The following is a 27,010-nucleotide window of genomic DNA, read 5'->3' on the forward strand; positions in this document are numbered from 1 at the left end:
CATCTTCAGTGCTGGAGAACTGAATGCTACACCTTACAGTCCAATTATAGTCCATGCTGCCCAGTCATGATCCATACTCCAGATCTGCCTGCTACTATATTCTAATTCAGGGATCTTCAAACTTGGCCCTTTTATGACTTGCGGACTTCAACTCCCAGAATTAGGAATTAGAAATTCTGGGAGTTGAAGTTCACAAGTCATAAAAGGGCCAAGTTTGAAGACTCTTGTTCTAATTATAGGATGGAACATCTAGCAAATTTTTTTTGTGTTGATCTACCGAATGCAGGTATTACAATATTACATTCATACCTGTAAGAAGGTCGCCTAGAAAGAATTTCCCTGCGCTTCTGGGAGTCAGTGACACTGTCCACAGATTCCTGTGAATCTTCACTTTCTGCAATAGTGGAGATCTAGATATAAAAGCATAGTAATGTTATGCTTTTAAACATTATTAACAAGATACTATTTGAAAATCATAAAAAGATCTTTTATGTATGTTTGCAGAATCAAGAAACAGAGATTGCGTATTAAGCAAGATAATATTATGTATTTAATTTAATGAAAGTTTAAGAAAAATTAAGGAACACAAAAATTAAAATGGAAAAACAATGATCTTTTGGGATATGTATCAGTTAAAACAAAACACAGTATCTCTTATGCAACTGCACAAAAACTGTCTTAAGTAATCTGATTCTTTGGTGATCATATTCCAATGTAGCTGCACTTTAAATAACCCAATCTTTAAAAATATTTGCAGGATTTTAGATTTATTAAAATCCTGTCCTGGTAAATATTAATATCAGAACAAAATAGAAAGAAAATTATTTCTGATGTTATAGTTATAACCAAGAGCTATAGTTATGCTATTTGCCTATTTCACTTATTCACATCTTTAAGAATGAAAGTTCCACAAAATTAATTAAGATCTATCTAATCCAGCATCAGGATTTCAATCATGATCAGCCAGATATTTAAGGAAGGCAACCACAAAGCAATTTGTATAGTTCCTGTTTTATACTTATAAATCAACAAAATGATGGAAACTTATTTAGGAAGATACCAGACTTATATTAAATATTTAGATTTTGCCATTTTGGAGAAGTATATAAGATTTTTATTTTAAACCAAAAGTGAAAACAATTTTCTTACTTAGGACATATGAACTCATTTAAATGACTAACTAGTCCTACACAAATATGGAAATACATTATCTCTTTCTTAAAATAATTTTTATGTAAGTTTTATTTTGTTCTTGTTATAGTGATATATTAACTAGATAAATACAATTAATAGAAGCATGTGTGTATGTAGGTTTAACAATACAAAGATATATTATTGTTAGCAGGAATTAATATGGTTACTATTCTTGCGATGGACTACATATTCTATCACAAACATTTTCAACCTGTTATTTCCTCCAGGGAACGTTTTGTATATAAAATGAAGATATGATACAACTTGTTCTTAGTATTTTTAATCTGATTCAGAAAGAAAACTTTATTGAGAAAAACTTTGACAGAGGAGACAAACCATTTTAGCGATGAAGCTCCCAAGTCCCATCTGAGCACATTCTGAAGTAACTTTTTACCCTAACTAGTGTGTACAGTATATAGTCTTCTATTAGAGAAGTCACAATTCAAATTTAAGACAAAATAATAATTAAACTTAAGCAGTATGGATTATCTGTGGAATAATAAAAGAGGACTATCACAAGACATTGTTTAGAACTCACATTCATCCTGCTATTTTCAATTTTTTTTATTGAAAATAAACAGAGAAAAAAACAAAGTTATAGTTTGTTTTTTCCTTACAGATAAGGAAAAAAAAACAACTGTCAGAAAAAATAGACTTACAAATAGTTAAGAAAGTTAAATATTTGGGAATATGCTTAATGGCAAGATGTGCAACAATAAAAGAAGATAATTATATAAAATTACTAAATCAAACAAAATTAGATTTGGAAAAATGGAAAAACTTACAACTATCAGTGTTAGGAAGAATAGCTACTGTGAAAATGAATATTTTACCAAAATTCCTTTTTTTATTTCAAACAGTACCTATAAAAATAGAGAAAAACTTTTTTGATGATTTGAATACACTGATCTCAAAATTTATTTGGCAAGGAAGGACAGCCAGAATTAAACTGAAAACATTATAAGAAGCTAAAAAAAATGGAGGATCGCCTTCTTTGGCAACCCCCGAAAAATGGTCGATCGACCCCAAATGGGGTCGCGACCCATAGGTTGAGAACCGCTAGTCTAGTAAATGCTGGAAATGTAATCCAAATCCTGGTACATATTATCACCTGTGGTGGACATGTATTAAAGCAAAAATATTTTGGACAAAAAAACATACTTGGTTAGAAAAGATGTTAGGGAAGGGGCGTTGACTTACCTGAACGCCTTTTCTCAGCACGGAGATGGATAATCCACGCTGTGGGTTGAGACTGTATTCCTGGCCAATCAGATCAGTCAGCCAAAGTTGCCACGCCCCGTCTTGGACCATGATCCTTTAGTCTTGACTCGAGCGCAGCCATTGACTGACAGTAAGACGTTTTGGCTCCACTAAATATACCCTATTATTCTAGTCTATAAGGGTGGGTGTGGATTATCCATCTCCGTGCTGAGAAAAGGCGTTCAGGTAAGTCAACGCCCCTTCTCCAGCACTGGAGATGGATAATCCACGCAGTGGGACATACCAAAGCCTATTGTCCCTTGGGTTGGGGAATAGACTGGTCCCGTGTGCAACTTTGGTCTAGCACCTGCTGGAGAACCCTCCTACCGAAGGAGGCCTCTGCAGAGGAGTACCTGTCGATTTTGTAATGACGAATGAATGGAGAGGGCGAGGCCCAAGTGGCTGCCCTGCATACCTCTTCAATAGAAGCCTGCATGGCCCATGCTGCTGAGGTGGCAGCACTCCTTGTGGAATGGGCTGTGATATGCTTGGGGACTTGCAAGGACTCCGCCTGGTATGCCCCCGTGATGCATGCCCTAATCCACCTACCGATGGTAGAGGACGAGACCTTCCGGCCCCTAGTAGCAGGGTGGAAGGATATGAAAAGCGCTTCCGAGCGTCGGAATTCCGCTGTGCGTGAAATGTAATGTCTTAGTGCCCTGCGTACGTCCAAGGTGTGCCATTGTTGTTCCAGGGGATGAGCTGGGTTTGGACAGAAGTCTGGTAGGACTATTTCCTGTGATCTGTGAAAAAGGGAGTTGACCTTTGGAATGAATGAAGGGTCTATTCTTAGGACTACCTTGTCCCTGTGAAAATGGCACAGGTCCTTCCTCATTGAGAGAGAAGCTAACTCGGATATCCGCCGAGCTGACGTGATGGCTACCAAGAATGCTACCTTATGGGTCAGATAGCGAATGTCACATGTTTTGAGTGGTTCGAAGGGCGCTCTGGTAAGAGCTTGTAGTACTCGTGGTAGTTCCCACGATGGATACCTGTGCACGGTTGGCGGTCTGATGTTTGCAGCCCCCTTGAGGAAGGATCGTATTAAGGGATGCTTGCCCAAGGATTCACCGGGGCTGGCAGAAAGTATAGTTGAGAGGGCGGCGATTTGCCTGCGCAGTGTGTTTGGCGAGAGGTCCCTCTCTAGGCCATCTAGTAAAAATTCTAGGATCTTGGGAATTGTGATCCCTTCGAGTAACAATTCCTGTTTAGAGCACCATGATTGGAAGCTTCTCCACGTGGCCTCGTAGATACGGTTCGTGGAGGGGCGCCTTGATGCCTGTATGACCCTAATTACACCCTGTGAGCAAGCCCCCTTGGCTAAAATTGACCGTTCAAGAGCCAGACGGCTAGTTGTAGCCATTGTGGCTCTGGGTGGGAGATCTCCCCCTGCTTGAGGGAGATCCTCTCCGGAGGAATCCGCCATGGATTCGTGCGGGAGAGACTCCTCAAGTCTGCGAACCAAGGTCTCCTTGGCCAATAAGGGGCCACAAGGATTACCTCGGCCCTTTCCCGCAGAATCTTGCGTACTACCGCCGGAAGGAGAGGTAAGGGTGGAAACGCGTACAGGAGCCCCCTTGGCCATGGGCTCCGTAACGCGTCCGTCTGCTCTGCTCCCTTGGATGGGAATCGGGAGAAGAAGCGAGTTAGGTGGGCATTGGAAGGAGAGGCAAAAAGGTCCACCTGGGGAAGCCCGAAGCGGTGACAGACCTCCCTGAAGATCCTCGGGTGTAGTTGCCACTCCGAGTGATCTATTGTTGATCTGCTCAACAGATCTGCTTGGATGTTTGCCTCCCCCGATATGTGGTCGGCCTTTATGGAGGCCAGATTTTGTTCCGCCCAGGCCCCCAGTAGGAGGGCCTCGGCCGAGAGCGAGCGAGAGTGTGTGCCCCCCTGACGGTTTATGTGGGCCTTGGCTGTCACGTTGTCCGTCAGGACCAGTACGTGCCTGCCTTTTATGCTGCTGTGAAAATGCCTTAACGCTAGGTGAATAGCCCGCAGCTCGAGCCAGTTTATGTTGTGTCGGAGATCCACCGCTGACCAGCGGCCCTGTGTCCACTTGGTCCCCAAGTGGCCTCCCCAGCCGAATAAGCTCGCATCTGTTGTGACTACTACTCTGTCTGGTTCCCTGAAGGGGGACCCCCTGAGGAGAGCTGGAGATAGCCACCACCTGAGGGAGTGTCGTACTCTCAGAGGTATGCCTACCCTCTTCCGGGATGCACTGATTTGTTGTCTCTGAAACGGGAGCATGAACCATTGCAGTTCTCTTGAGTGCAGCCTTGCCCAAGGAACTATTGCTATGGTCGATATCATCTTCCCTAGCAGCTGGGAGAGGCAGACCAGCGTCACTGACTGACCGCGGCTTACCTGTTTTACGGCTTTCTTTATGCTGCTGAGGCGTTCCTGTGATAGGTACACCTTGCATTCCTTTGTGTCTATGACCGCTCCCAGGTGGAGTATTCTCGTAGTTGGGGTTAGATGGCTCTTTGGAAAGTTCACCGAGAAGCCGTGGTCCTGCAGCATTTTTATCACTAACTTTAGGTCCGCCCGAGACTGCTGGGCGGACGATGACTGGATTAGAATATCGTCCAGGTAGCACTGGACTCTGACTGGTACGTTTCTTAGTTGTGCTGCCAGAACCGCCAGAATCTTGGTGAACACCCTGGGCGCTGATGACAGGCCGAATGGAAGTGCCCTGTATTGAAAATGGTGCCCCCTGTAGGCAAACCGTAGAAAGCGGCGGTGAGCCAGAGAGATAGGGATGTGCAAGTATGCCTCCGTGAGGTCGATCGATGCCAGAAAATCCCCTTTCCTTACGCTTCCAAGGATGGAGCGTAGTGTCTGCATTTTGAATTTGCGGTATTTTATGTAGAAATTTAGCCTTTTCAAATCCAAAACGGCTCTCCAACCCCCTGAGGGTTTTGGGACCGCGAAGAGGATAGAATAAAACCCCTGGTCTCTCTGGTTCATAGGCACCGGCTCTACGGCCCGTATGTTTAGAAGGTGCTGAACGGCCTCGTTCATGAGCCTTCTCTTTGTTGGGTTTGTGGGACAGGGGGACGGGCGGAAGCGGTTCGGGGGCTTTGAGAAAAATTCTAGAGATAGACCATGACGTATGGTGTTCCTGACCCATACATCCGTGGTGGTCTCTTCCCACTGGGGAGCAAACCCTGCTAGTCTGCCCCCTATGGGAAGGTCTGGGCGGGAGTCATCTGGTACGGCGGAAGGGGCGGTTGTTCCCCCGAAAGGGCCGTCTTCCCTGTGTTTGCCTATGTCTTGTGTTCTGTCTGTCCCCCTGTCTTTCCCTATCCTGTCTAGCTTGGAAGGGTTGGGAATTTTGAAAGTAGTTGACCCTGGCTTCTGTACGAAAGGATTGTTTCCTTCCCCAGGAGCCGGGTCTCTTGTCCTGCCTTTTAAGCATGTGTTTAAGGACCTTGCGCTTGTCCTTGTTCTCTGTCAGGTATGGCGTTAGTGCCTCACCAAACAGCTTTGCCCCTTGGTACGGAGCCGAAGCCAATTTCCACTTGGATTTGGTATCCGCCTGCCAGTTCTTTAGCCAGAGGATGCGCCTGCTCGTGTTGTTTGCCGCCATTGCCTTGGCTGAAAACTTGGTCGCTAAAAGTGTTGCGTCCGACGCATATTCCGTGGCCGCTACCATTTTGCTGAGTTCCTGGTGAGTGCGTATATCCTCCATGGGAACCCGGCCCTGTAACTCACGGAGCCAACAAAGTGTGGCTCTGGTGAAAAAGGACGCGGAGGTAGACGCCCTGGTAGCCCAAGCTATTGCCTGGTGCGTTCTCCTGTAGTTGGACTCACTCTTTCGGTCCTCGGCTTTAAGAGCCTCAGCAAAATCTCCTGATATGGCCGTGTCCGATATCAGGGGACCTATGGGTTCGTCCACCACCGGCACCTCCAATGTTCCCTCTAGCTCCCTTGCTACGTTAAATAGCTTCCTCTCCGCATTGCTAGGAAGCGGTAGGGAGGTTGGCGCTGCCCACTGTTTCCTTATTGTGTTTAGGAACATGGTCGGGCATGGTATGCGGTGTTGAGTGGTTACCTTTTCGGCGAACGTCGGCTCAGCCTCCGTGTCAACTGTGACAGGCTCCGCTGGTGTCCCATGCCCCAGATGGGCTGTGGCCTCAGCCTTGCGCAGAATAGTAACAAAAAGAGAAGGGTTAAACAGGCCGCTGAAGGACGGCCCTTGAGGTGAGGTGTCCTCCTCCTCCTCAGACATTTGAATCCCTTGTGACGTACCTGGCTGGTCCAGGTAAGCTTCCTCAGAGACCGACGAGTCTGAGATGGAGGAGAGGTCCTGATGGTCCTCCGTTTCCTCCCGATGCCTCGTTCTAAGTCCTAGAGGCTTGGCTTTTGAAGTTTGAGCCCTGGCCTCAAATGCACGGTCCACTGCCTGTGCTATTAGGGTAGCTAGCAGATCCCCTGTCAATGCAGGAGGAGTGACCATTGCCTGCAACCCTGCAGGTGCTGTGGTTAGCATGGTCCTCGGGGTTTCCTGTAACCTCCGTGGGGAGGGGGATCGGGAGAGCGATGAGAATTCACCTATCCCACCCTCTGTTTGGGACTGTGATGAGTTCCCTAATGACCAAATGGCCCGTGGGGATGAAGGGAGACCCAGCGGTAGGTCAGGACCTATTCCCCCATTCTGCCTATTTTCAATTCTGGCCCTTTTCTGGGCTCTGTCGAACTCTTTTTCTAGGGCTTGGTGTCTTCTGATTGCCTGTTTGTCAGCCTTCTTTGATGACTTCCTTGCAGCCTTTCTAGGGGCTGCAGAGGATTCCGAATCCTCTGAAGCAGGTGCTCCAGAGGATGAAGGCGGGGCTCCAGTGGAGGGAATGATTGCTTCCTCCATTCTCCACTAACGCTGGGCCGCGATAGGGGGGACCCAGGTAGTAGGAGAGCTCCAACTTTGAGTAAGGACAGGCGCACTACTGGGGGCGTCTGGAACTCAGGAGCAGACTCTGCAAAATTGTCAGAGTTAGTCACTGTGCACGGATAAGAACAGGCACGCTAATGGGAATGCCTGGAACCCGGCTTGACTATGGTGGGTAAGGACAGGCACGCGACTGGGGATGCCTGGAACCCACCACTAAATCCAGAGGCGTACGGGCCACTAATGGGGGACCCGAAGTCTGGAAGGAGCCAAAGGCAACTAAACACAGTTAGTTATGAAAGGTTCTTATTTACTTTAGGTAGAAGACACCAAGTCCTGGAACCAGTAGCTATGTGTCTGATTTGAATGTCTCTGAATGAATAATAGATGCTTTAGTACCCCAGTACTGCTTGCCTATTAATTCACTCCAGCGGCTGAACCTAGCTTTCTTAAGGAACTTTAACTCCCCTGTTTGGACAAAAAATATGGCCGCCGCTGCCAGGAAACTACTGCGCATGTGTTAACAAGGCTGCCTATGCCACGTGCGGTTGTAACAAAGAGCTGCGCGTGCTTCCAGCTGTGCAGACAATGGCGCCTCGTTTAAAAAATCCTGAGCAGCCTGGAGTGAAAAGACTGCTCCTTCGCACGCCAGCTGTTTCCCTTAATCAATCTCCCTCCCAGCATGCGTCCCCTTTGTCCTCCGCTTCCCTTGCTAACTGCTTGCCTTTCTGTCTTTTTTTTTGTTTGTTTGTTTGTTTTAAACGCGAGGGGTTGCCCGAGCCTCCCCGTTTGTTTAAGGCGGCTGCCGGCTGCTGGAAGGTGGCTGGGGTTGGTTAGGGAGGGGAGTTAGGGATTTCCCCCTTTTAAGTGGGGGTGGTTTCCCCTGTAGGAATCTGACTTCCTGAGTTTTACAATTTAGCAAGGAAATTTTTGAGTGGTCAATTAAATTGAATTAATTATCTCTAATTAACTTTTAAACTAAGCAATTTCAGCTACTAGAAAAAATCCCCCCTAATGGAAAGGAACTATACCTGCCCAGGAGCCAAAAGTTGTAGATGTCTCGCATGGCCAGATCAGTCAAGACTAAAGGATCATGGTCCAAGACGGGGCGTGGCAACTTTGGCTGACTGATCTGATTGGCCAGGAATACAGTCTCAACCCACTGCGTGAATTATCCATCTCCAGTGCTGGAGAAACACATAGATTTTAAACCTGAACTTTTTTTATTAGGCATAATAAATAATAAGCCTAGGACTGAAAATCAGGCTTGTCAGATGCTATATTTTTTTCTATCCTGCTCTATGGAGTAGAGAATTGGTCTCTTGACAGAAGGCTACCTGAAGAGACTAGAAGCATTTGAAATGTGGATTTATAGGCGACTGTTACGTATAAGCTGGGTTGACAAGATCAGAAATGAGGAGGTGATAAGCCGCCTGGGAAAGCCAAGGGAAATCATCAAAACAATTAAAAAACGAAAATTAGAATATTTTGGACGTGTGATGCGACACCCAGAAAAATATGGCATACTCCATTTAATCCTCCATGGAAAGATTGAAGGCAAACACGGTCCAGGCAGAAGAAGAACATCATGGCTTCAAAATCTAAGGGACTGGTTTGGACAAAACTTAGCAGCACTTTTTCGTGTGGCTGCTGATAAAAACAGGATCGCCAACATGATCGCCAACGTGCGATAATGGATATGGCACAAGAAGAAGATAATTCCAGAAAAATTTGATAAACAAAGTGTATGTTTAACATTACATGTATTAACAGCAGCGAGAACTGTATTTGCATAGCACTGGAAAAATGAAAAAACACCATTGGATGAAGAGATAATCAAGAAAATACTGGACTGTGCTGAAATGGATAGACTTACATTGAGAATCAAAGAAAAAGAAGACACAGAATATTTTCAAACATGGAACTTATTTTATCAATGGCTGGAAAAATGAAATAGAGAGTAAGAACTTAACTTCTATTACTAAGCAAAAAATTAACCCAAACACGTTGTTCATTAAGCACTAGTGAATTATAATAACAGAAAATTAATAAAATACTTTTTTTTAAAAAAAGAAGTCACATTCATAAAACTAAATTGGTATATCATAGGTATATATATGGCTAATATAGCTCAGTATAAAGCAATTTTCCAGTAGTTCTATGTTTTTGTGCTAATTTTAAAAATACCTTCAATTTACCTGAACTGTCTGGACTTGCGGAGACTGAATAACCGATGGCTGAGCAGCTTGAATAACACCATGGACTTGAACTGTCTGTCCATTAGGCAACTGCACTAAGGTCACAGTGGGAGCAGATGATGTTGCATGAGCTGCAGGCATGGATACCTAATGAAAGAGTGACACATTTTAAAAACATTTAATGTCAATGTAAGAATAGGAAACTCCCAGTTGGCAGACCATTTGCAACTCCTAAATGACTCTTGTGTGGCTTGCCACAGGTTCCCAGATCTCACCAGCTGCCTATCTTGCACCAACCCTTGTTTCTACCAAAGTTCCTAAGTTAACATTCTATTCCAGTTATATAGTCAGACTTCGTTCAGCAGATATATTTGGATACAATATTTGAATCACTTGGATAAAATTAGCAATGATTAGCTTTTGTAAGAAATCTAGAAATTGTACCTACAATCAGTTATGTAGGCTTTCCTTTGATGCAATTAATATCATTAACTTTATGTAGCTAGATCTATAAAATTATGAAATTTCCAATATGCAAAAAATTACTACCTATTTGTGACATGCTACAGGGATCCTGCAGGAATTGTGAATGTGCACATTGTTCATGATGAATCAGAAGTCATCATTTTAGTTTTTCGTCAGACAGAAACATCCAAGGATGTGAATATTCTTTTGCTTTGTACAGACTTAGTACTAATAAAGCTAATTGCAAACCAGTGAATATTTTATTTTCAAATCCCTAAAAATCTACTATATTTTTCATATAAGTGTTCACTATTAGGTTGTGCAATGTACTTTTGAACAATTTACTATTCTTACATTTGAAGCATTTGCTAGTCATACTCAGTGAGAAGTTATGATCAGTTGATCATATAAAGTGCTATGAAAATATTAGTAATGGTTATTAGAATCAGAATATTTCTCTAACAGAAGGTACAGTAAGTCTAGCAGTTATATAATACTCTCTGCATTTTCCCACTCTAAATTTTCCTTCTATCCCTTGCTAGTCCAATCTATCCCTTGCTAGTCCAATCTATCCCTTGCTAGTCCAATTATACAGGTAGTCCTCAATCTACAATTGAGCCCAAAATTTATGTTGTTAAATGAGAAATTTGTTAAGTAAATTTTTGCTCTTTTACAATTTTTCTTGCCACATTTGTTAAGTAAATCATTGCAGTTGTTAAATTAGTAACACAATTGTTAAGTGAATCTAGTTTCCCTATTGACTTTGCTTATCAGAAATTCTCAAAAGGTGATCACATGACTCCAGGACACTGCATCCGTCATAAATGTGAATCAGTTGTCAAGCATCTGAATATAAATCATGTGACCCTGGGGATGCTACAACAGTCATAAGTCTAAAAAATGGTCATAAGTTGCTTTTTTCAGTGCCACTGTAACTTCGAACGGTCACTAAACAAACTGTTGTTTAAATTGAGGACTACCTGTATAGGCAAATTTATATAGGTGAATATTGTTCTCGTTGATACAACTATTAAGAAAATAATTATTTTTTGTCTATTCACAATATATTGAAAGGCTGTGTTTGACTTACTGCAATTAATGGGATTTTAAAAGCCTTTAATTGTTTCAATTAAAATACAATATTACAATTCTAAATATTTAAAAAAATAAGGGATGGGTTTTTTTTTGCTTTTTGCTTTGAATGGGAGCCACAAAATTAACTTAATAATTATTACCAAGGCTACTTCTTGAATCTACAATGTGTCATTAAACACTACAGGGCAACTAGCATATTTTTTATTGTACCTGACTTTAAAAAAAAAAGAAAGAATGCAAGTATTCTGTAAAGCAAATTGCCAGTCTCCATGCTCATCTTTATTTCCAAAACTACCTCTTAGTATCAAATAGACCCCATAAAATGGTGAATAGCTTTAATCTGAAATATGCCTACAGAGTTGGAAAAGAATAAAACTATGTAGAAGTAAGGATTACATAGGTTGGCAGAGTGTATTTTGGTATAGTCATGCTTTACACAGATGCATAAAACATTACAAGTTAAAACATTCTCAGATTTATGTGACCATTTTGGACATTTTGAGTTTAAAATATCCTTATGTCTTTTTCCAAAGGAACAAAATAGGGACTTTTACATTATTTTAAGAGTTTTAAGGTTCTAAAATTGACTTATTAAATTTACTGTTTAAAATATTTTTAAAAATATATTAAATAGCTGATGCTATTTTCTACTGATTCTAAAAAAGTATATAAAATGTGTGTAAAATAACTTTAGTGCTTTAAAATGTATTATTTCACTATGGCAGGAATTTTGTAAATGAGTGTCCTTACCACTAGCCTCCTTTGAAAATGCCATAAAAATGTCACAAAATTTCCAATTTGTTCATCAACCCATAAAGTTGCAGATTCCACAGATGGGAAATAAATCAGTCTGTACAAATTTGTACCTGGGCCAATGTTGCAATTTGTGGTTGTGTCTGTACAGTCATCTGTTGATTTTCTGCCTCTGTAACAGTTGCATCTCCACTCTGTTGGTTCTCTGCACCAGATTCCATGGTCATTTAGTTATCTATAATGATCATGATCATCATCATTCACATGTAACAAATAAAAAATATTTATTATAAAAATAATAAACAGATATTTATTAGTTATTATTTTGTTATATTAAAATTTTTCTTCATTTACACAGAAGTAGTCTTGATTTTATGATTGATCGTTTAATGACGTTCAAGCTTACGATGGCCTAAGAAAGGATGCTTTACAGCCTGTAAAGTACTTCTGACCATCGTAAACGGTTGCACCAACCTTTCTCCCCAAATCACATGGTTGTCATCAGGGTTTAACAATCTGTTCACACTTAAGAAGGTAAGTGTCTTGCGATCACTTGACTGTCGTTTTTAATCTTCTCTACCACTTGTCTAGAGCACTCTCTTTGGTTATAGAGGCTGGTTGACGAAAGCTGAACTCGTTCAGTGGGGTGGAGAAACCAACTTAGATCCTAAAGATCTAACTCCATTCCTGCACCCTGCTGAAAACATTCCCTTTCACACTTGGGAGGGGAGCTGATGTACTTTCTGATGATTTATGCTCAGTTTCTGCACCCCATGGAAGGAATTCCCTTCTGTGATAAAGAAGAGCTGATATCCTTCGATAGACAGTTCTTTCAACCAACCCTAGAAATGAGAGGGAGAGAATCTAAAGTGTTTCAGCTCAAGCAGTGAGGCAGCACAGTAACATAAAGGGCGGGGAAGCTCGGCATAGACTACGCATGAGTGTCTCTCCCTCAGGATTTCAGCAGGCAAGATTTTCAGCTCTTGAGCAGAGCCTCCTAAAGTTTCCCTCTGCCAGAGACATCCTGGACTACAGTTTGCTTAATGAACCATGCAATCACTTAAAGACCACAGAGAGGAGTGCGGGGATTGCAGTAATTGAACAAAGCAGTCATGTGAATAGTCACATGTCTCACTTAATGACTGCTTTGCTTAGCAACCAAGACTCCAGTCTCAGTTGTGGCTAAGCGAGGACTGCTTTTGATCATAAATTAATTACTGCAGCTCTGCACACAATTGGATTTAACACTACACAAATAATACACAACTTTGCATTTATTTAGGAGTAAATTCAAATAAAATCAACCGCATGTATTTCCTACAGAAAACCTTATGCAAAGTAACTGATAGAACTTGGCTCCCTGTCCTGCTCCTCCCTTGGCAACCTCCCAATCAGAGTCCTTGGAAGATCAGAGGACTGACTGAGTTAAGTCAGACATGAAGCAGGGTGAGAAGAAGGAAGAATCAATTATTTCCAGAAGTTGTCTCTGATGATTTTTCTAATCTTGCTTATATGAGTTATTTTCTATGTTATATGTTTTATCGAAGAGAAGACTTAGCATAACAAGCAATCAAATTAAAGATAGAAGTAGCATAAAAATAAATTATGGAATAATAATTGTGATAAAGGTTTTTGCCAAAAAAGTTGCAACAAAATCTCAACCAAGAGTCATGCTAAGATTTGAAGGGTCTAGTAATTAAAAATATTAAAATTATCCTTTTCTCTTGATGTGGATTTTTAACAGTAATTCTCCTCCAAACAATAACCTAGCTTATGTTAAAACTTGCTATTATTAAAATTTAGAGATTCTACCTTGCATGACAATATGAGCATTCTGGGTTCTGGTTGCACAAGTGACATTTTGGCCAATACACGCCCATATTGGCCACTTCTGTTATAGTTAAGCAGGAAAAACTACATGTGGCACAGCTTCAACTAAAGCTGGCAATCCATTTTACAAAAAACATTATGGAAAACCTTCATTGAGTCTATCATGAAGAGTGAAGGAAACAAATATCTACGGGTTTACCTAGTGCCAACTGTGTATAAAACACTCCTTACTTAAAATGTAAGGAGTAAATGACAGCACATGAATTAAAAAAAGAAATGAAAAATACTTGTATGTTTGGGGAACTAAGAGAAGGAGGAAGATTGTAACAGATATTAACAAACCCAATTTGATCTTGTGATGTATAGTTGATTAGTACATGCAGGGAAGTAAACCTATAAAGGTAGTCCTTGACTTATAACAGTTCATTTGGTAACTGTTCAAAGTTACAACGGCACTGAAAAAGATGATTTATTACTGTTTTTCACCTTACAACCATTGCAGCATCCTCATGATCAAAATTCAGATGCTTAGCAACTGGTTCATATTTATGATGGTTGCAGTGTCCTGGAGTCATGTGATCAGCTTTTGAGACCTCCTGACAAGCAAAATCAATGAGGAATCCAGATTCACTTAACAACCATGTTACTAACTTAACGCAATGATTCATTTAATTGTAACAAGAAAGTTGTAAAATGGGGCAAAACTCACTTAACAAATGTTTCAATTAGCAACATAAATTTTAGGCTCAGTTGTGGTTGTAACTTGAGGACTACCTATAGTGTAATAATGAATGACAGAGCTATAATATAGGTCAGGAAATAGGAATTGTTATTTAGAATGTTATAGCATATGTGAAAATAGAATTAATTGATTCTGCATATTATACTTCAGTGAAAGGTCATGATGGGAGAAGTTGAGGTGGGTTTGGGGGAAAGTTCTGAACAATTATAACCCAAAGGAAATAATGATTCTGTGACATGAATGGATAAAGACAAGAAAGCAAAGAAGTGACAGGGCCATTTGGGGAGCCTACAGCAAATGAAGATGGTGTTCTGCTTCATGAGTGCTTGCTTATAGTAAGGGCATATCTCAAATTAAATGGAAAAAATGAGAAAAGCTCCTTGAAAGAAGCATAAAATGAAAGAGGCTGCAGAGAAGAAAAAATGCATGTAACAAGATTGATTGCTGCATAGTTAAAAATGTAATCAAAGCAACAGTTAAAATTAAGAGACAAATGAAATGCAGAATGATTTTAATGGAAATATGAAATTGTTACAGACATGAGACAAGAGGGATAACAAGACGCCCTTGGAATTATTGAAATTTTAAGGTGATAAAATGATCAGGGATGAAGCTGATGTGAAGGAATGTTGGAGAAACTATTTGGAAATTTGTATAAGAATGTATTGTATCATAGTTATATGATAAAATGATGAAACAAAAATCAATGCTATAAATACTAGTACTGAAGGAAAAAATAACCAATAACCAATGCTGTTAAGAATGTTGAAAAAGGGCAAGAATGCAGGTGCACAAAATCTCAAAATGAAAGAACTGTAAAGTTGGAATAGACCCAAATATCAACTAGTTCAACCTTTTGCAATTTGTGGAGAAAACTAAACTATCTGTGAGAGATGGCACTTTTAAAAAAACCCTCCAAAAATGAAGAATCTACAACTACCATAGGCAGACTTTTTCACAGCTGTTCAGATCTTATTAACAGTAACATTTTCCTTGTATTTGAATTTAAAACTTTATAGCTGCAACTTATAAGCAATATTACTGGTTTTAGTTTCTATGGCAATGGAAAATAGTTTCTTGCTATCTTCTCTACAAGTCCCTTTTATATTACTGAACACAAATACCATGTCTCCCCTTAGTCTTCTTTTCTCTAGATGAAACATCCCAAGTTCCTTTAATCTGTCCCCACAATAGGGCTTATTCTCAATTTTTTTGTATTAAATTTTCTTCTGAACCTATATTATCTAACAATATCTGTTTGGAAATGTGGTGCCCAGAATCATTTATAATATTCCATATGAAAGGAGGGGTGTTCTGATGCACCCCAGAACTGTTAGCAGATGTTGCACAATATGCCTCTTTTTTAGCTTGCTGTCGATGATGGCCAAGTTCTTCTCTGATGTTGTGCCCCAAGCCACCTTGACAGAATTGTTAAGTAATATTTTGTACACTTGCACATCAAATCACAATGCTTTGAAATGGTTACGTTTCAAAGATCAAATGCAAACAAAAAATTTCCATTTGGATGCCAAGGAAAACTATAATTTGCATAGACAACATTGAAATGAAGCTAAAATTCCGGATCGGGTCACTAACTTTATTATCACTGTAGTAGTAATATAATCCAAGCTGCAATACATTCACTGATCATAGATTATGTCTAGGCCCCAATTTAGTATATATCCACAATAATTAAATAAGTAAGATTAATAATTAATCATCCCATAAGCCACCCAGAGTTACCTTGTGATAAGATGAGCTACTAATAAATTTTACAAACAAATAAAATAAATAATACTTCATGTTTCAGATTCCCATCCTCTTTAGAGACAGCTTCTGATCCTCCTATTAAAAACTATTCTTGCAGATTACTGTTCTCTGGGAATTTTAAAGTTGTTAGCCTAACACTTCTTTATATCAATTGTAAATGTACTAAAGAATTGCATTGAAATTATTTTTCACTGTGACAAGTAAAAATTGTGCTTGGCTCATGACGACAAAATCCCCACAGAAGGGATTTAAAGTTTTAATAAGACATTAACCAAGTTTTAAAACACATTTTGGAGCTGAACTTAGCCTGTTCAAATTTTATTTATATAATAGATAGGGAATGTTCCAGCTTTGGAGATAGCCAGAATTCAGCAGCATAGGATATGGTTTATTTTCAGAATACACCATTTAATCTATGCAAGATTAAAATGATCAATTAGTTGGCTTTTATAATAAGCAGTATAGTACTGGATTATAGAAACAAAGTACAACTCTGCATAATTTTTTCTCCCTTTACAATTTCTGACATAATTTTAGTCATAATAGATAAGCTGAATTACCATTTAACTGCCATGATACAGTGTAGTTTTTGCCTTAGTTTCTACCAGGAGAAAGCATTTGTCTACAGATCAGACTAATTTGAGAGAGAGAGAGATCAATTCTTCAAGTGATCACTCTTTGGTCAACTTCCACAAAATTTACACTAGCGACTATAATCAGGGAACCAACCAAGAATTTACACTTGATGTGCAAGACTCAGATCAGCATGGGTTCCACAAAGTAGTCTTCCAGAATGACCCTATTTAGTGTGTTCAAATCAAAGCGATTAGCCAATTTCGTTAAATAAGAAATTGTAAAGCTGCAAGTCCCATCTTTGGCTGAACAGGAAAGAAAGACAAATTTTCCATTACAACTCAGGAAGAAAACTGATGAGAGTTTAAAATTCAATCATTAATGTTCCTTGCCATCACTGAGAGCCTTCTCCAATTAAAAAACATAGCAAAATTAAATTCAGAAAGAAGTGCAATTTTATTTAGAAACTTTGTCTTAGTTACACATACACAAAATAATCTCACAACATATTCCGTACCAGTATGATATAGATGCTAGACTGAGATTCAGTTTCAAGTCTACTTCAGCCATGTTTAAGTTTACTTTAGTCAAGCACTCTCTTTAAAGCCAATCTACTCAAAGGCTTCTTATGAAGAAAAATTGGAGAGAATAATACACATATAAGCTACCCTGAGTTCTGGTGGAAAGACAAAATATAAATGAAGGAAATAAACATAAATGCTTACACAGTATTTTATAAATGCAACTGGGAATATAGGTCATGGAACAAACCTGCAAACTTTAAATGATCTATCAACTTTCAAATTACTACTATACTTGAACTAATTTTCATTTTCTTTAAAACTATTTTACTACAACCTGACCACATTAAGAAAATACGTCTGCTTTTCCAATTATCAGTGAATAATGCTGTGGACTGAAGATTAAACAATACTCTATGCCTAAAACCTCAATACTGTAACAATGAAAGCCATCTTGACTTTTGATGCAGTAATTGTCTCTCAGAGTTTAATGAAAACACAGCCAAGATCATCTAATGACATTCTTGGCTTAGTTAACATTACAGATAGTCCTCGACTTACAACAGTTCATTTAGTGACACTTCAAAGTTACAATGGCACTGAAAAGTGATTTATGACCATTTTTCACTTACAATTGTTGTGGCATCCCCTTGATCATGTGATCAAAGTTCAGCTGCTTGGCAACTGACTCCTATATATGACAGCTGCAGTGTCCTGTGATCACCTTTTGCCTCCTTCTGACAAGCAAACTCAATGGGGAAGCCAGATTCACTTAACAACCATGTTACTAACTTAACAAGTACACTGATTCACTTAACAACAGTGGCAAGAAAGGTCGTAAAAATGGGCAAAACAAATGTCTCACTTAGCAACAGACATTTTGGGCTCAATTGTAGTTTAAGTTAAAAAATTACCTGTATTAATGTTACCTATAGGTACATGAAACAGGCCTATCCATATATACTGGCTCTAACATGAATTATTGGATAATAATACACTATATTACTTTTTCAGTTTATGTTCATTAGACATGCAAATCAACAGAATGTGCAATACCTTCTTATAAAAAACAAAACTCATGGTGACAAAATCCCTACAGAAGGGATTTAAAGTTTTAATAAGATATTAACTAATTTTTAAAACACATTTGAACATATAGCCTGTTCAAATTTTATTTATATAATAGACGGAATATTCCAGCCTTGGAGATAGACCAGAATTCAGTAACATAGGATATGGTTTATTTTCAGAATTCACCATTTACCTATGCAGATTAAAATGATCAATTAATTGGCTTTTATAATAAGCAATACAGTATTGGATTATAGAAACAAAGTACGAGTCTGCGTAAGATTTTTGTTTACAGTATTCAGCCAGCTTTTTCTCAGCACGCTTCTATGCTATGAAGAGAATTGGATTTGATTATTCTGAGCACAGACTGTATTTTTATATATGTTAAACAAAACTGACTTTTGCGGTATGTGCAAAAGAATCATTGAAATACTTGCTCAATTAAGCAAGCCTGCAGAACACTGACAGAGAAAGTCAGCATTAAACTGTATCTGTTTTACCAAGAAATTGGGGAGAGGAGGATGAAAACTTGGGATGTTTCTCTCCCATCAAGGACATAAAAATGTTCAGTCTCCTGAATAGTTTATTTCTTAAAAAAAAAAAAAGCTAAGACTTATTTAAAATTATTTTGGTAAATTTAAATCTTCAAGATGAAATGAATTGTACCTTAATGTACTGATGTCTGATAGCTGAACTCTTATAGATTCTTTGAGAAATTCTACAACTGGCAAAGTGCCAAATGATCAAGAGAGCAGACTTCCCAGTCTTTGAAAAAGTGTGTTTGTATGTGTATGGGGGAGAGAAGTACTGTACTGTATTTCTAGCAAAGCAGACAACAGTTAGCTTAACCCCAATATATGGGAAAATTTCAGAATATATACCTTGAAAGAACTGCAGTAATAACAGAATTCAGCAGTTGAGAACAAATTGAGCCAGATGAAATTTATCTTTTGATTAATTTTCTTTTATGTGTGCGTGCATGTATTCACACATGCTTTCAAGTCATTGTTGATTCCTGATGACTGCCAGTCTCTGCAGTTTTCTTGGCAAGATTTTCAGAAGTGATTTGCCACTGTCTAGGGCTGAGTGAGAGTGACTGGCCTAAGGTCACCCAGTTAATTTTGTTCCTAAGGAAGGCTAGCAGTCACATCTCCTGGTTTCTATTCTGGTGTCTTCAATCATAGAACCAGTTTCTTTAACAGACTGCAGGTGTGCAATAGGCATAATGTATCTTGACATCACCACAGCACTTGACAAAGCAGCCCGTAACAGTACCAGCTTTTAGCAAGTTTGTTAAGTTTGGAGTGGCATGATTAGGTGGATATATAGCTGGCTTAAAAACATACCCAAAGAATACTCATCAGTGGTTCTTCAAATTAGAGATAGAAATGAAAGATCAGTCTCTGCTGTTAAATGTTTTTATTAATGACTTTAATGAAGAGGCTGATGGAATCCTCATCAATTTTGCACTAATACATAATTGGATGGTGTAGCCCATGACCAAGAAGAAAAAAAGTATCCTTAGAATTATCTTGATAGGTTGGGGAAAAAAAGCTGAAAACAGAATGAAATTTAATAGTATAAACATAAATGAACATTTCTTCACTTAGCAAACAAAAATAAAATGCAAGATATAAGATGGAGAATACCCATTCTATACAGTATGCAACTCTAATCTCAAAAGAAAAAGGCACAAACATTTAAAAAATGTGGTACAAATCTATTAAAATACAGTCTTAACTATTTACAAATGTTGAAGGTAGTGATTCAAGTTCATAGTCTATAATCCACAGATGGTTTTTTAAAAAGGATTTTAAAACTTGCATAATTTTATTTCTATATAAACTTATGATATTCTAAATGTAGTGACTACATTCATTTTACATAATCTAGATATAAGGATATAACTAGCTCAATAAATGATGCCTACACTGTATTAATAGTTTTATTTATGATGCAATACCGTCCCAAACTACAGTGATGCACAATTTTATCAGTCACTGAATCAATATAGGGTTTTCTGTGAAAATGAAAATTTGATCATCTAGAAAACAAAATATTAATAATTTTTAAAAACATGGGCATGTTATTTTGGGGTGCTATATTGTATTTCTCTGAAAATGAACAGATTTTAAAAAAATACTATCTTTATCAAATTAGCAGAATTATATTTGTAATTTCATTAGAGCAATTTACAATTGTAAATGGCCCGTGGTAAATTCTTTAACAACACCAATGTAATAGCATAGGATTAATTACACTATTAATAATAAATATATTACCCATTAATAATAAATATATTACCAAAACAATTTTACTTCCAAAGGAAAATTGTTTGTGTATTCCTTAGCTTTCTATTTCACAGCCTCTATGCTCTAGTACAGAATTGCCCCAACATTATGTATGGAACCCACTCTCCTACAGTTCTAGGTCATTAAGACTTAGCTATTTTCACACGCCTGGGGTTAACATGTTTGTGGAGCCCTTTGTTTAGATGGCTATGTTTTGTTGTGTTTTAATGTATATCTGATATACTGTAACCTTTTTTCAAGAATGCAGAAAGTTAATCTAATAAATATTTTAGCTTTAATTTTAATGGAAGATAATTGCCTTATATTTGCAAACAAAGCACCTGAAGGCAGAACAAACAATGGATTGAAACTAATCAAGGAGAGAACCAACCTAGAACTAAGGAAAAAAATCCTGATGGTAAGACGAATGACCTGCCTCCAGAAGTTGTAGTGCTCCAGCACTGGAGGTTTTTTAAGAAGAGATTGAACTACTTAACTGAAATGGTATAGGGTTTCCTGCTTGAGCAGGGGGCTGAACTAAAAGATCTCCAAGGTTCCTTCTAATTCTGTTATTCTGTTATATTAAAATATGGGTATCCAACCTTTTGACTTGACTGGGTAGCACTGAGTGAAGAGAAATTGTCTCGGAACACATATAAAATATTTAATTTGTATAAATCACTTGTTAAAATTTTATGATTTTGTGGGGCAGCATTATTAGATGTCCAAGATTACATGCAGCCTGTGGGTCACAGGTTGGACACCCCTGTATTAAAATACGACATACCTTATATGGGCGAAAATAAAATTAAAGTTGAGCCTGGACTAAATACACCATTTATCTGCATTTACATCCAGATAAACATCCATTGATTTCATTGCGTTCTTCTTAAAAAAAAATGCAATTTTAAGTTTTTGCATACACATGGTTTCAATGGGCCGCATATAGACCAATGTTTTTATGGAGGCTAGTCTTCCAAAGTTCAGCCTTACTTTCAAGTGATTTGCGTAAGTTTGCAGATTGAGACATGTAACTAGGACACCATAACTGCAGCATAACTGTAAACCTGCATGAATCAGAGAGGAACTCTATGGTTCTTACAATCTTGACAGATGAGTAATGGCAGACATATTTCTCTTAAATTAAGCTATTTGCATTACTTGCTATATGCTAAATAAATATATATTTGCATTACCAATTTTCTTCTGTGTAAAGCTGCAAGTGCTGGGTATGTTCTGGATTGGTGATTCTTAAGTTTGCTGGACTGAATGCTTATAATGGAGACACCTGAGGAGTTCTGTGCACATTTTTAGGAGTTACAGGCTTGGTTCTAACTTTATACAATGTGCTTAAATCAAAATGCATTTATGATTTTGTTTTGCCTTATTTTTTTACGTGACTCTAATCACTTTGCTAATAAACTACCATTTACAGTTAAGCAAATGCACCCAGGCATAAGATCATAAGGCAGACAAGACTTTCTGCTATGATTAGTGAAGTTAAAATGAGATCTTTAGCAGAGACCCATCACTGACAGGCATTAAAATTGTGGGAAAACTTTCCCCACACATTTCCCATCAACTCAAGCCTGAGCCACAAGAGCTGTTAGTTTAAAGTTTCACTTTGCATTTTATGACAAAATCATGATATAGGTTGTGTATTTTCACTGTGTGCAGGACTATTTGTCTGCTATACTATGAAGAACCAATTTGTAGTAGTGATTAAGGCACCAAGCTAGAAATTGGGAGATCCTGCCTTCTAGTCCTACTTTATGCACAAAACCAGTCATTCTTTCTTTGGGCCAGTCATTCTTTCTCAGCCCCAGAAAAAAGCAATGACAAACCACTTTAAAAAAAAAAAAAAAGTTGCCAAACTGCAGGTACCAGTTCAGGCAGTTGCCAGGAGTCAAGATTGACCTGAAGGCATGAACCAACCCCCCCCTCCCCAAAAAAACCCATGAAGTAATTGGTAGTTAGTTTGGAGATAAATATTAAAGAGAACAAAGTGTGAAAATCATTTGTTTGTCAGCACATGCAGGGTAAAAAGGAGTAACTGGTTTGGGACAGCTTTATGAATTGATTCACATATTGTGCAAGACATTGTCTGTTTGGTGCTTGTTTAGTAATATATGAATCCAGCTATTGATGCATAAACCATGATTTGTGACTTGGTATGATACAAAAGAAGAGTCAACTGTGGTTCATTGAGACAATGGCTTAACAGAAGTCCAGTTGATGATAACTGTTTATCTTCAAATATGATGCTGACACAGGTAAATATATTCCAGAAATTTTGAAATTGGATTAAAAGCTAATTTTCTATAGAATCCACAAGTACATCACACAAATTGTCATACTTTTGATTTTATATTGGATGAACAGCAAATAGATGGAAATATACAAAATCTGGATTTCATAGTTGAGGTTGGGATTCAAGTTGAAATAACAGATCTTAAATAAGGCAATTAAAAGGTATAATATCAATCTTTCCAATGTTAGGCTTGTAACATATGGCTGAAGTACATTTAATTCTTCTGAAATTTTTTTACATATAATGTAGCAATTAGAAATATCCTAATTTTTTTTTTAAAAATGAACATGGAAAAAATTCTGAATTCATTTGAAAACTACAGTAGCCTATTACAGCCTACAGAAAACTAAAGCACTGCAACATTCATTCAGATCTATTTTAAGGCTACTAAATCAGGGTGCAAAAATCTGAATGAGTAGTAGTTGGTAGTAACAACTGGCTGGATGTTTTTGGGCCAGTCCCTCTCTCTTAACCCACCCTATCTCCTGGGGTTGTTATTGTGGGGAAAATAGGAGGAAGAAGTATTAGGTGTGCTTATCACCTTTGAATTATTTATCAATAATAAAGGATGGGGGAAAAAATCAAACAAACAAGATACCAAAAGTCTTGCTCCTGTACTTTTGTAGCGTATTTGCAACCAGGTTTATTAGCCCTATTATATTTCCCAAGTTTTTCTTTATGCCAATAATATTTTCAGAGGCATTTTTATGAAGTAAACTTGGCTGTTTAGGCCCTGCAGCATACGCAATCCAATGGAAAGCTCTCCTTACAAGCAACATCTCTTGGAAAGATGAATATTACACACTTTTCTTTAAAATATTCATCTTCTGATGATATTCATATGTAACAGATTATGCAAAAAAGTGTATTTTAACAAAGATGTTTGATCTTTGACTAATATATGGAATTATACAGCTAACAGGTTTACATAAGCTTCTTTTTTATCTCTCTTTAAGAAGCAAACTGAAAAGTTTTATTCGAAGTACAATAGGTGAAAAGCAGTCAATAAATGCATCCCAGATTATTGTGCTTGCATTATGAAATACTATCCTACTAATCAAAAGAATCAGGATGAGTGATCCAAATTCTAAAAGATATAGCAATGCAATATAACCCTCAATATATGAAAAAATCCAGAACTTTTTGAATGACTTAAAGCGACCAAACATTTTCCTTTTAGCACTGCAAGGATTTCAGCTTCTACAGTTATGAAGTTTCTCCCATTTATATCTGAGTGAGAAACTTATGACCTCTAAATGTTGCAAAACTACAATCCCCACATCTCTGTGTAGATCAGTGCTACCTGCATACTATCTGCAATAGATAATATATTTGCACTATGCTACATGGAAAAGAATATATGCTTAGAATCTAAAGAGATGACTTTGGGTCATTTCTCTCTCAGCCTAAACTCACATCACAGGGTTGTTGTGTGTAAATAAGCAGCAACAGCATGTACACCTCTCAAGTTAACAAAAAATAAAGATGGGATATAATCAAATAAACTGCTTTAAATCTTGATACAGTAATCCTGATTTTTTTTCAATAACATGAAGTGTTGAAGAACAGTTGAACAGAAAGACATAATTATTAGGGAAGTAAAAAAAAAAGGAATGTGAGCACCTGTGTGTCTTATGTTTCAGCACTTTTAGGCCCAATTTTTATTTTCTGTTAAAGCGTGTAGCTGCCAATTACAGATAGATGACTAAGAATACAATCTGTGAAATCTAACTAAATCAGCTAGCATCAACAAGACACCCAGTTTACACTAATCTGATTAACTGATGCAAGCCTCTGGTTTTGAGAGAGCCTCTAATCCCCATGAGCACTTTTTCAGAGGTTTGGAAGGGGTCATTCCAGTCTGCACAAGCTGAATAATGTTTTGAAGAATTCAAATTTGTAGTTTTAATATCCAATCTATGTGGATGTGATAGTTAAATAATGAATTGAAACATATGTTATAGACCAGTGGTTCTCAACCTTTCTAATGCCGCGACCCCATAATACAGTTCCCCATGTTGTGGTGACCCCCAACCACTCATACATCACTGGGTGCCAGGAGTGTGGCCAATGAAAGGGGGGGGGGGGAAATGGCAGACAGCCTTGTTTGGCGACCCCTGTGAAATGGTCGTTCGACCCCAAATGGGGTCCCGACCCACAGGTTGAGAACCACTGTTATAGATTAATCTGAAAGTGGAAAAAATCTCTGCATTTTAAGTGTAAAACTCCCTTACATGCTGTCTCAACTTTTTGAGTACTAACTATATTTCTCTGAAAGCTAACAAACAAGATAGTATATAAATTACATGTTCTTAGGCCTTAGAATATTTTAATTGTGCTGGCAGATTTGGACTGCAAAAGTACAGATAACTACAAGACAGAAGCCCAAATATTGCCTATTGTCATATGTCAATATCATTTGAGGTTTTGCAGCAATTCCAGTAGCTCTAATTCTAGGGTTTCTTTATATTATGTTTAGCACAATATATTGTATCATTACACAAATTATATTACTCCTAATAAATAATTACTTCTTTTAATATAACTCTTATCTTTACTGTGGTCATAATTACTATGCTAGACAGATGTACAAAAAGTGAAACTGGAGAAAAAGCTGATACAAGTTTGTTTCAGATAGGCTCAGCCTTTCACAATATATATAGAGAGAGCCGAGAGGGAAAACAATTTGTTCTAGAATGTAGGTTTGATCCAAAGAACTTTATTACAAAGGGACTCTGAAGGGTTTTTAATCTCCGTGCACATTTTGGGCAGTCATAAAGATTAAAATTTTGAATTAAAAACATCGGGCTATGTGGAACTCTAGAAACAGAGGAAGAACGGCAGAGACTGCAGATCTAACTTGACCAGGCTGTCCCAACCCCGTCCACACTGCCAAGGAACTCCCTGCAGGAGGGGCGGGAAAATCCAAGCGGGTTTTGGGGCTGGGCCGCCAAACTTTCTTACCTAGGGCTAGGTGGCCAAGTTGCGTTGGGGGAGGAAGTTGGAGGGTAAGAGAAGCTGGAAAAAAAACGGGGTTGAGTGCCAGGGCAAACCCCTGCTCCCGAGTCACCACTGCAGCCGAAAGAGATACCCGCGGCCGAAGTTAAACCAGCCGAGGCTAGGCAGGGCCGCGTGAGGCGGCGGTCAACGCCAGGACTCGGAGCCTTCTCACCGCCGGAGAAGAGGAAGGGGCCTCCCGCGCCGCCACGCCAACATGAAGAAGACGGCCGGGAGCGATCGCCCAGGGCCGGTTCTCCCTGCAGGCGCGGAGGTCAAGAGGGCGGCGGTGGCGGGAGAGCAGCGTTCCCGCTACTGCCTCCTCCCCGGAACCCTGGACGGCCGCCGAATCGTCCCCTCCCCGTGGAGAAAGCGTTGCGGCGGCGGCGCCGTTCCCTCCGCTGCCCGCTCGCCGTCTCCATCCGCCATTATTCTTTGTTCCTCGCGCGGGCCGGCGGCGGCTGGGCTCGGCGGGAGAGGAGCGGCTGAGGGGAAAGAGGCGCCTCCATTTTAAATTAAGGCCACCCCGAGGCGGAGGGGGAGACGACCCGGCGCTGCTGGGGTCGCCAGGCCGAAGCTCGGCTCTCCTTCCTTCTCTCTCGCTCTCCCCGACTACCGTCTCCCCCCCGCCCCGAAGCAACCCCGCCTCAACGGCCGCGCCGCTGCTGGTACTGGTGGTGGCGGCGGCCCTGTGGCTGCCGCCCCTCCCTGTTTTTCTTCTCGGGCTGTTAGTCGCCTTCCTTCCTTCTCTTTGCTTTTCTCCTCTTACCGGCTACAGGCTGCTCCGTCACTGCTTTCGTTCGCGCCTAGGCTCTCGCCGCAGTTTTATTCTCTCCCCCACGTAACACACCGCGTCAAACTACACCTCCGCCGCGTCACTCACATAACACACACACGCTCTCTCAGGCTCTCCCAGCCCCGGCGACAGGCAGGCAGCAGCGGCCGACTGAGAGGGAGAGAGAGGAGCCAGCCAGGGAGCAAGCGCCGCAGAGCATGCCTCGGCTCTCCTCCGCCCCCGCCCCGCGCACGCCCCCTCCCTCCTCTCTGTGCA

The 27,010-nt window shown here is 39.4% G+C and overlaps 1 protein-coding gene across 2 annotated transcripts; it reads right to left on the reverse strand.

The window, feature by feature from the left end:
* Positions 1–159: 159 nt before the first annotated feature.
* Positions 160–26,970, reverse strand: LOC120319592 (cyclic AMP-responsive element-binding protein 1-like). Of its 2 annotated transcripts, none has more exons than XM_039368621.1 (4): positions 26,843–26,970; positions 11,967–12,088; positions 9,541–9,687; positions 160–410 (listed from the first exon to the last, which is right to left on the reverse strand). In XM_039368621.1, the coding sequence occupies exons 2-4, from the start codon at positions 12,078–12,080 to the stop codon at positions 234–236; spliced, it is 438 nt and encodes a 145-aa protein (XP_039224555.1). In that variant the 5' UTR covers positions 12,081–12,088; positions 26,843–26,970; the 3' UTR covers positions 160–233. The 2 variants fall into 2 exon arrangements, with proteins under 2 accessions (XP_039224555.1, XP_039224554.1); XM_039368620.1 differs by having other exon boundaries at positions 219–410; positions 26,729–26,937.
* Between the last annotated feature and the right edge of the window lie 40 nt (positions 26,971–27,010).

The sequence above is a fragment of the Crotalus tigris genome, unplaced genomic scaffold (genome assembly GCF_016545835.1).
Source record: "Crotalus tigris isolate CLP2741 ecotype Arizona unplaced genomic scaffold, ASM1654583v1 scf7180000020871.250113, whole genome shotgun sequence".
Classification (NCBI taxonomy): Eukaryota; Metazoa; Chordata; class Lepidosauria; order Squamata; family Viperidae; genus Crotalus; species Crotalus tigris.

Excerpts from the sequence above, each read along its gene's own strand:
- LOC120319592 (XM_039368621.1), bottom strand. The coding sequence starts at position 12,080 with ATGACCATGGAATCTGGTGCAGAGAACCAACAGAGTGGAGATGCAACT. Across the intron at positions 9,688-11,966 it reads AAATTGCAACATTGGCCCAG|GTATCCATGCCTGCAGCTCA; the intron begins GTACAAATTTGT and ends CTCTTTCATTAG. Across the intron at positions 411-9,540 it reads CGCAAGTCCAGACAGTTCAG|ATCTCCACTATTGCAGAAAG; the intron begins GTAAATTGAAGG and ends TTTTATATCTAG.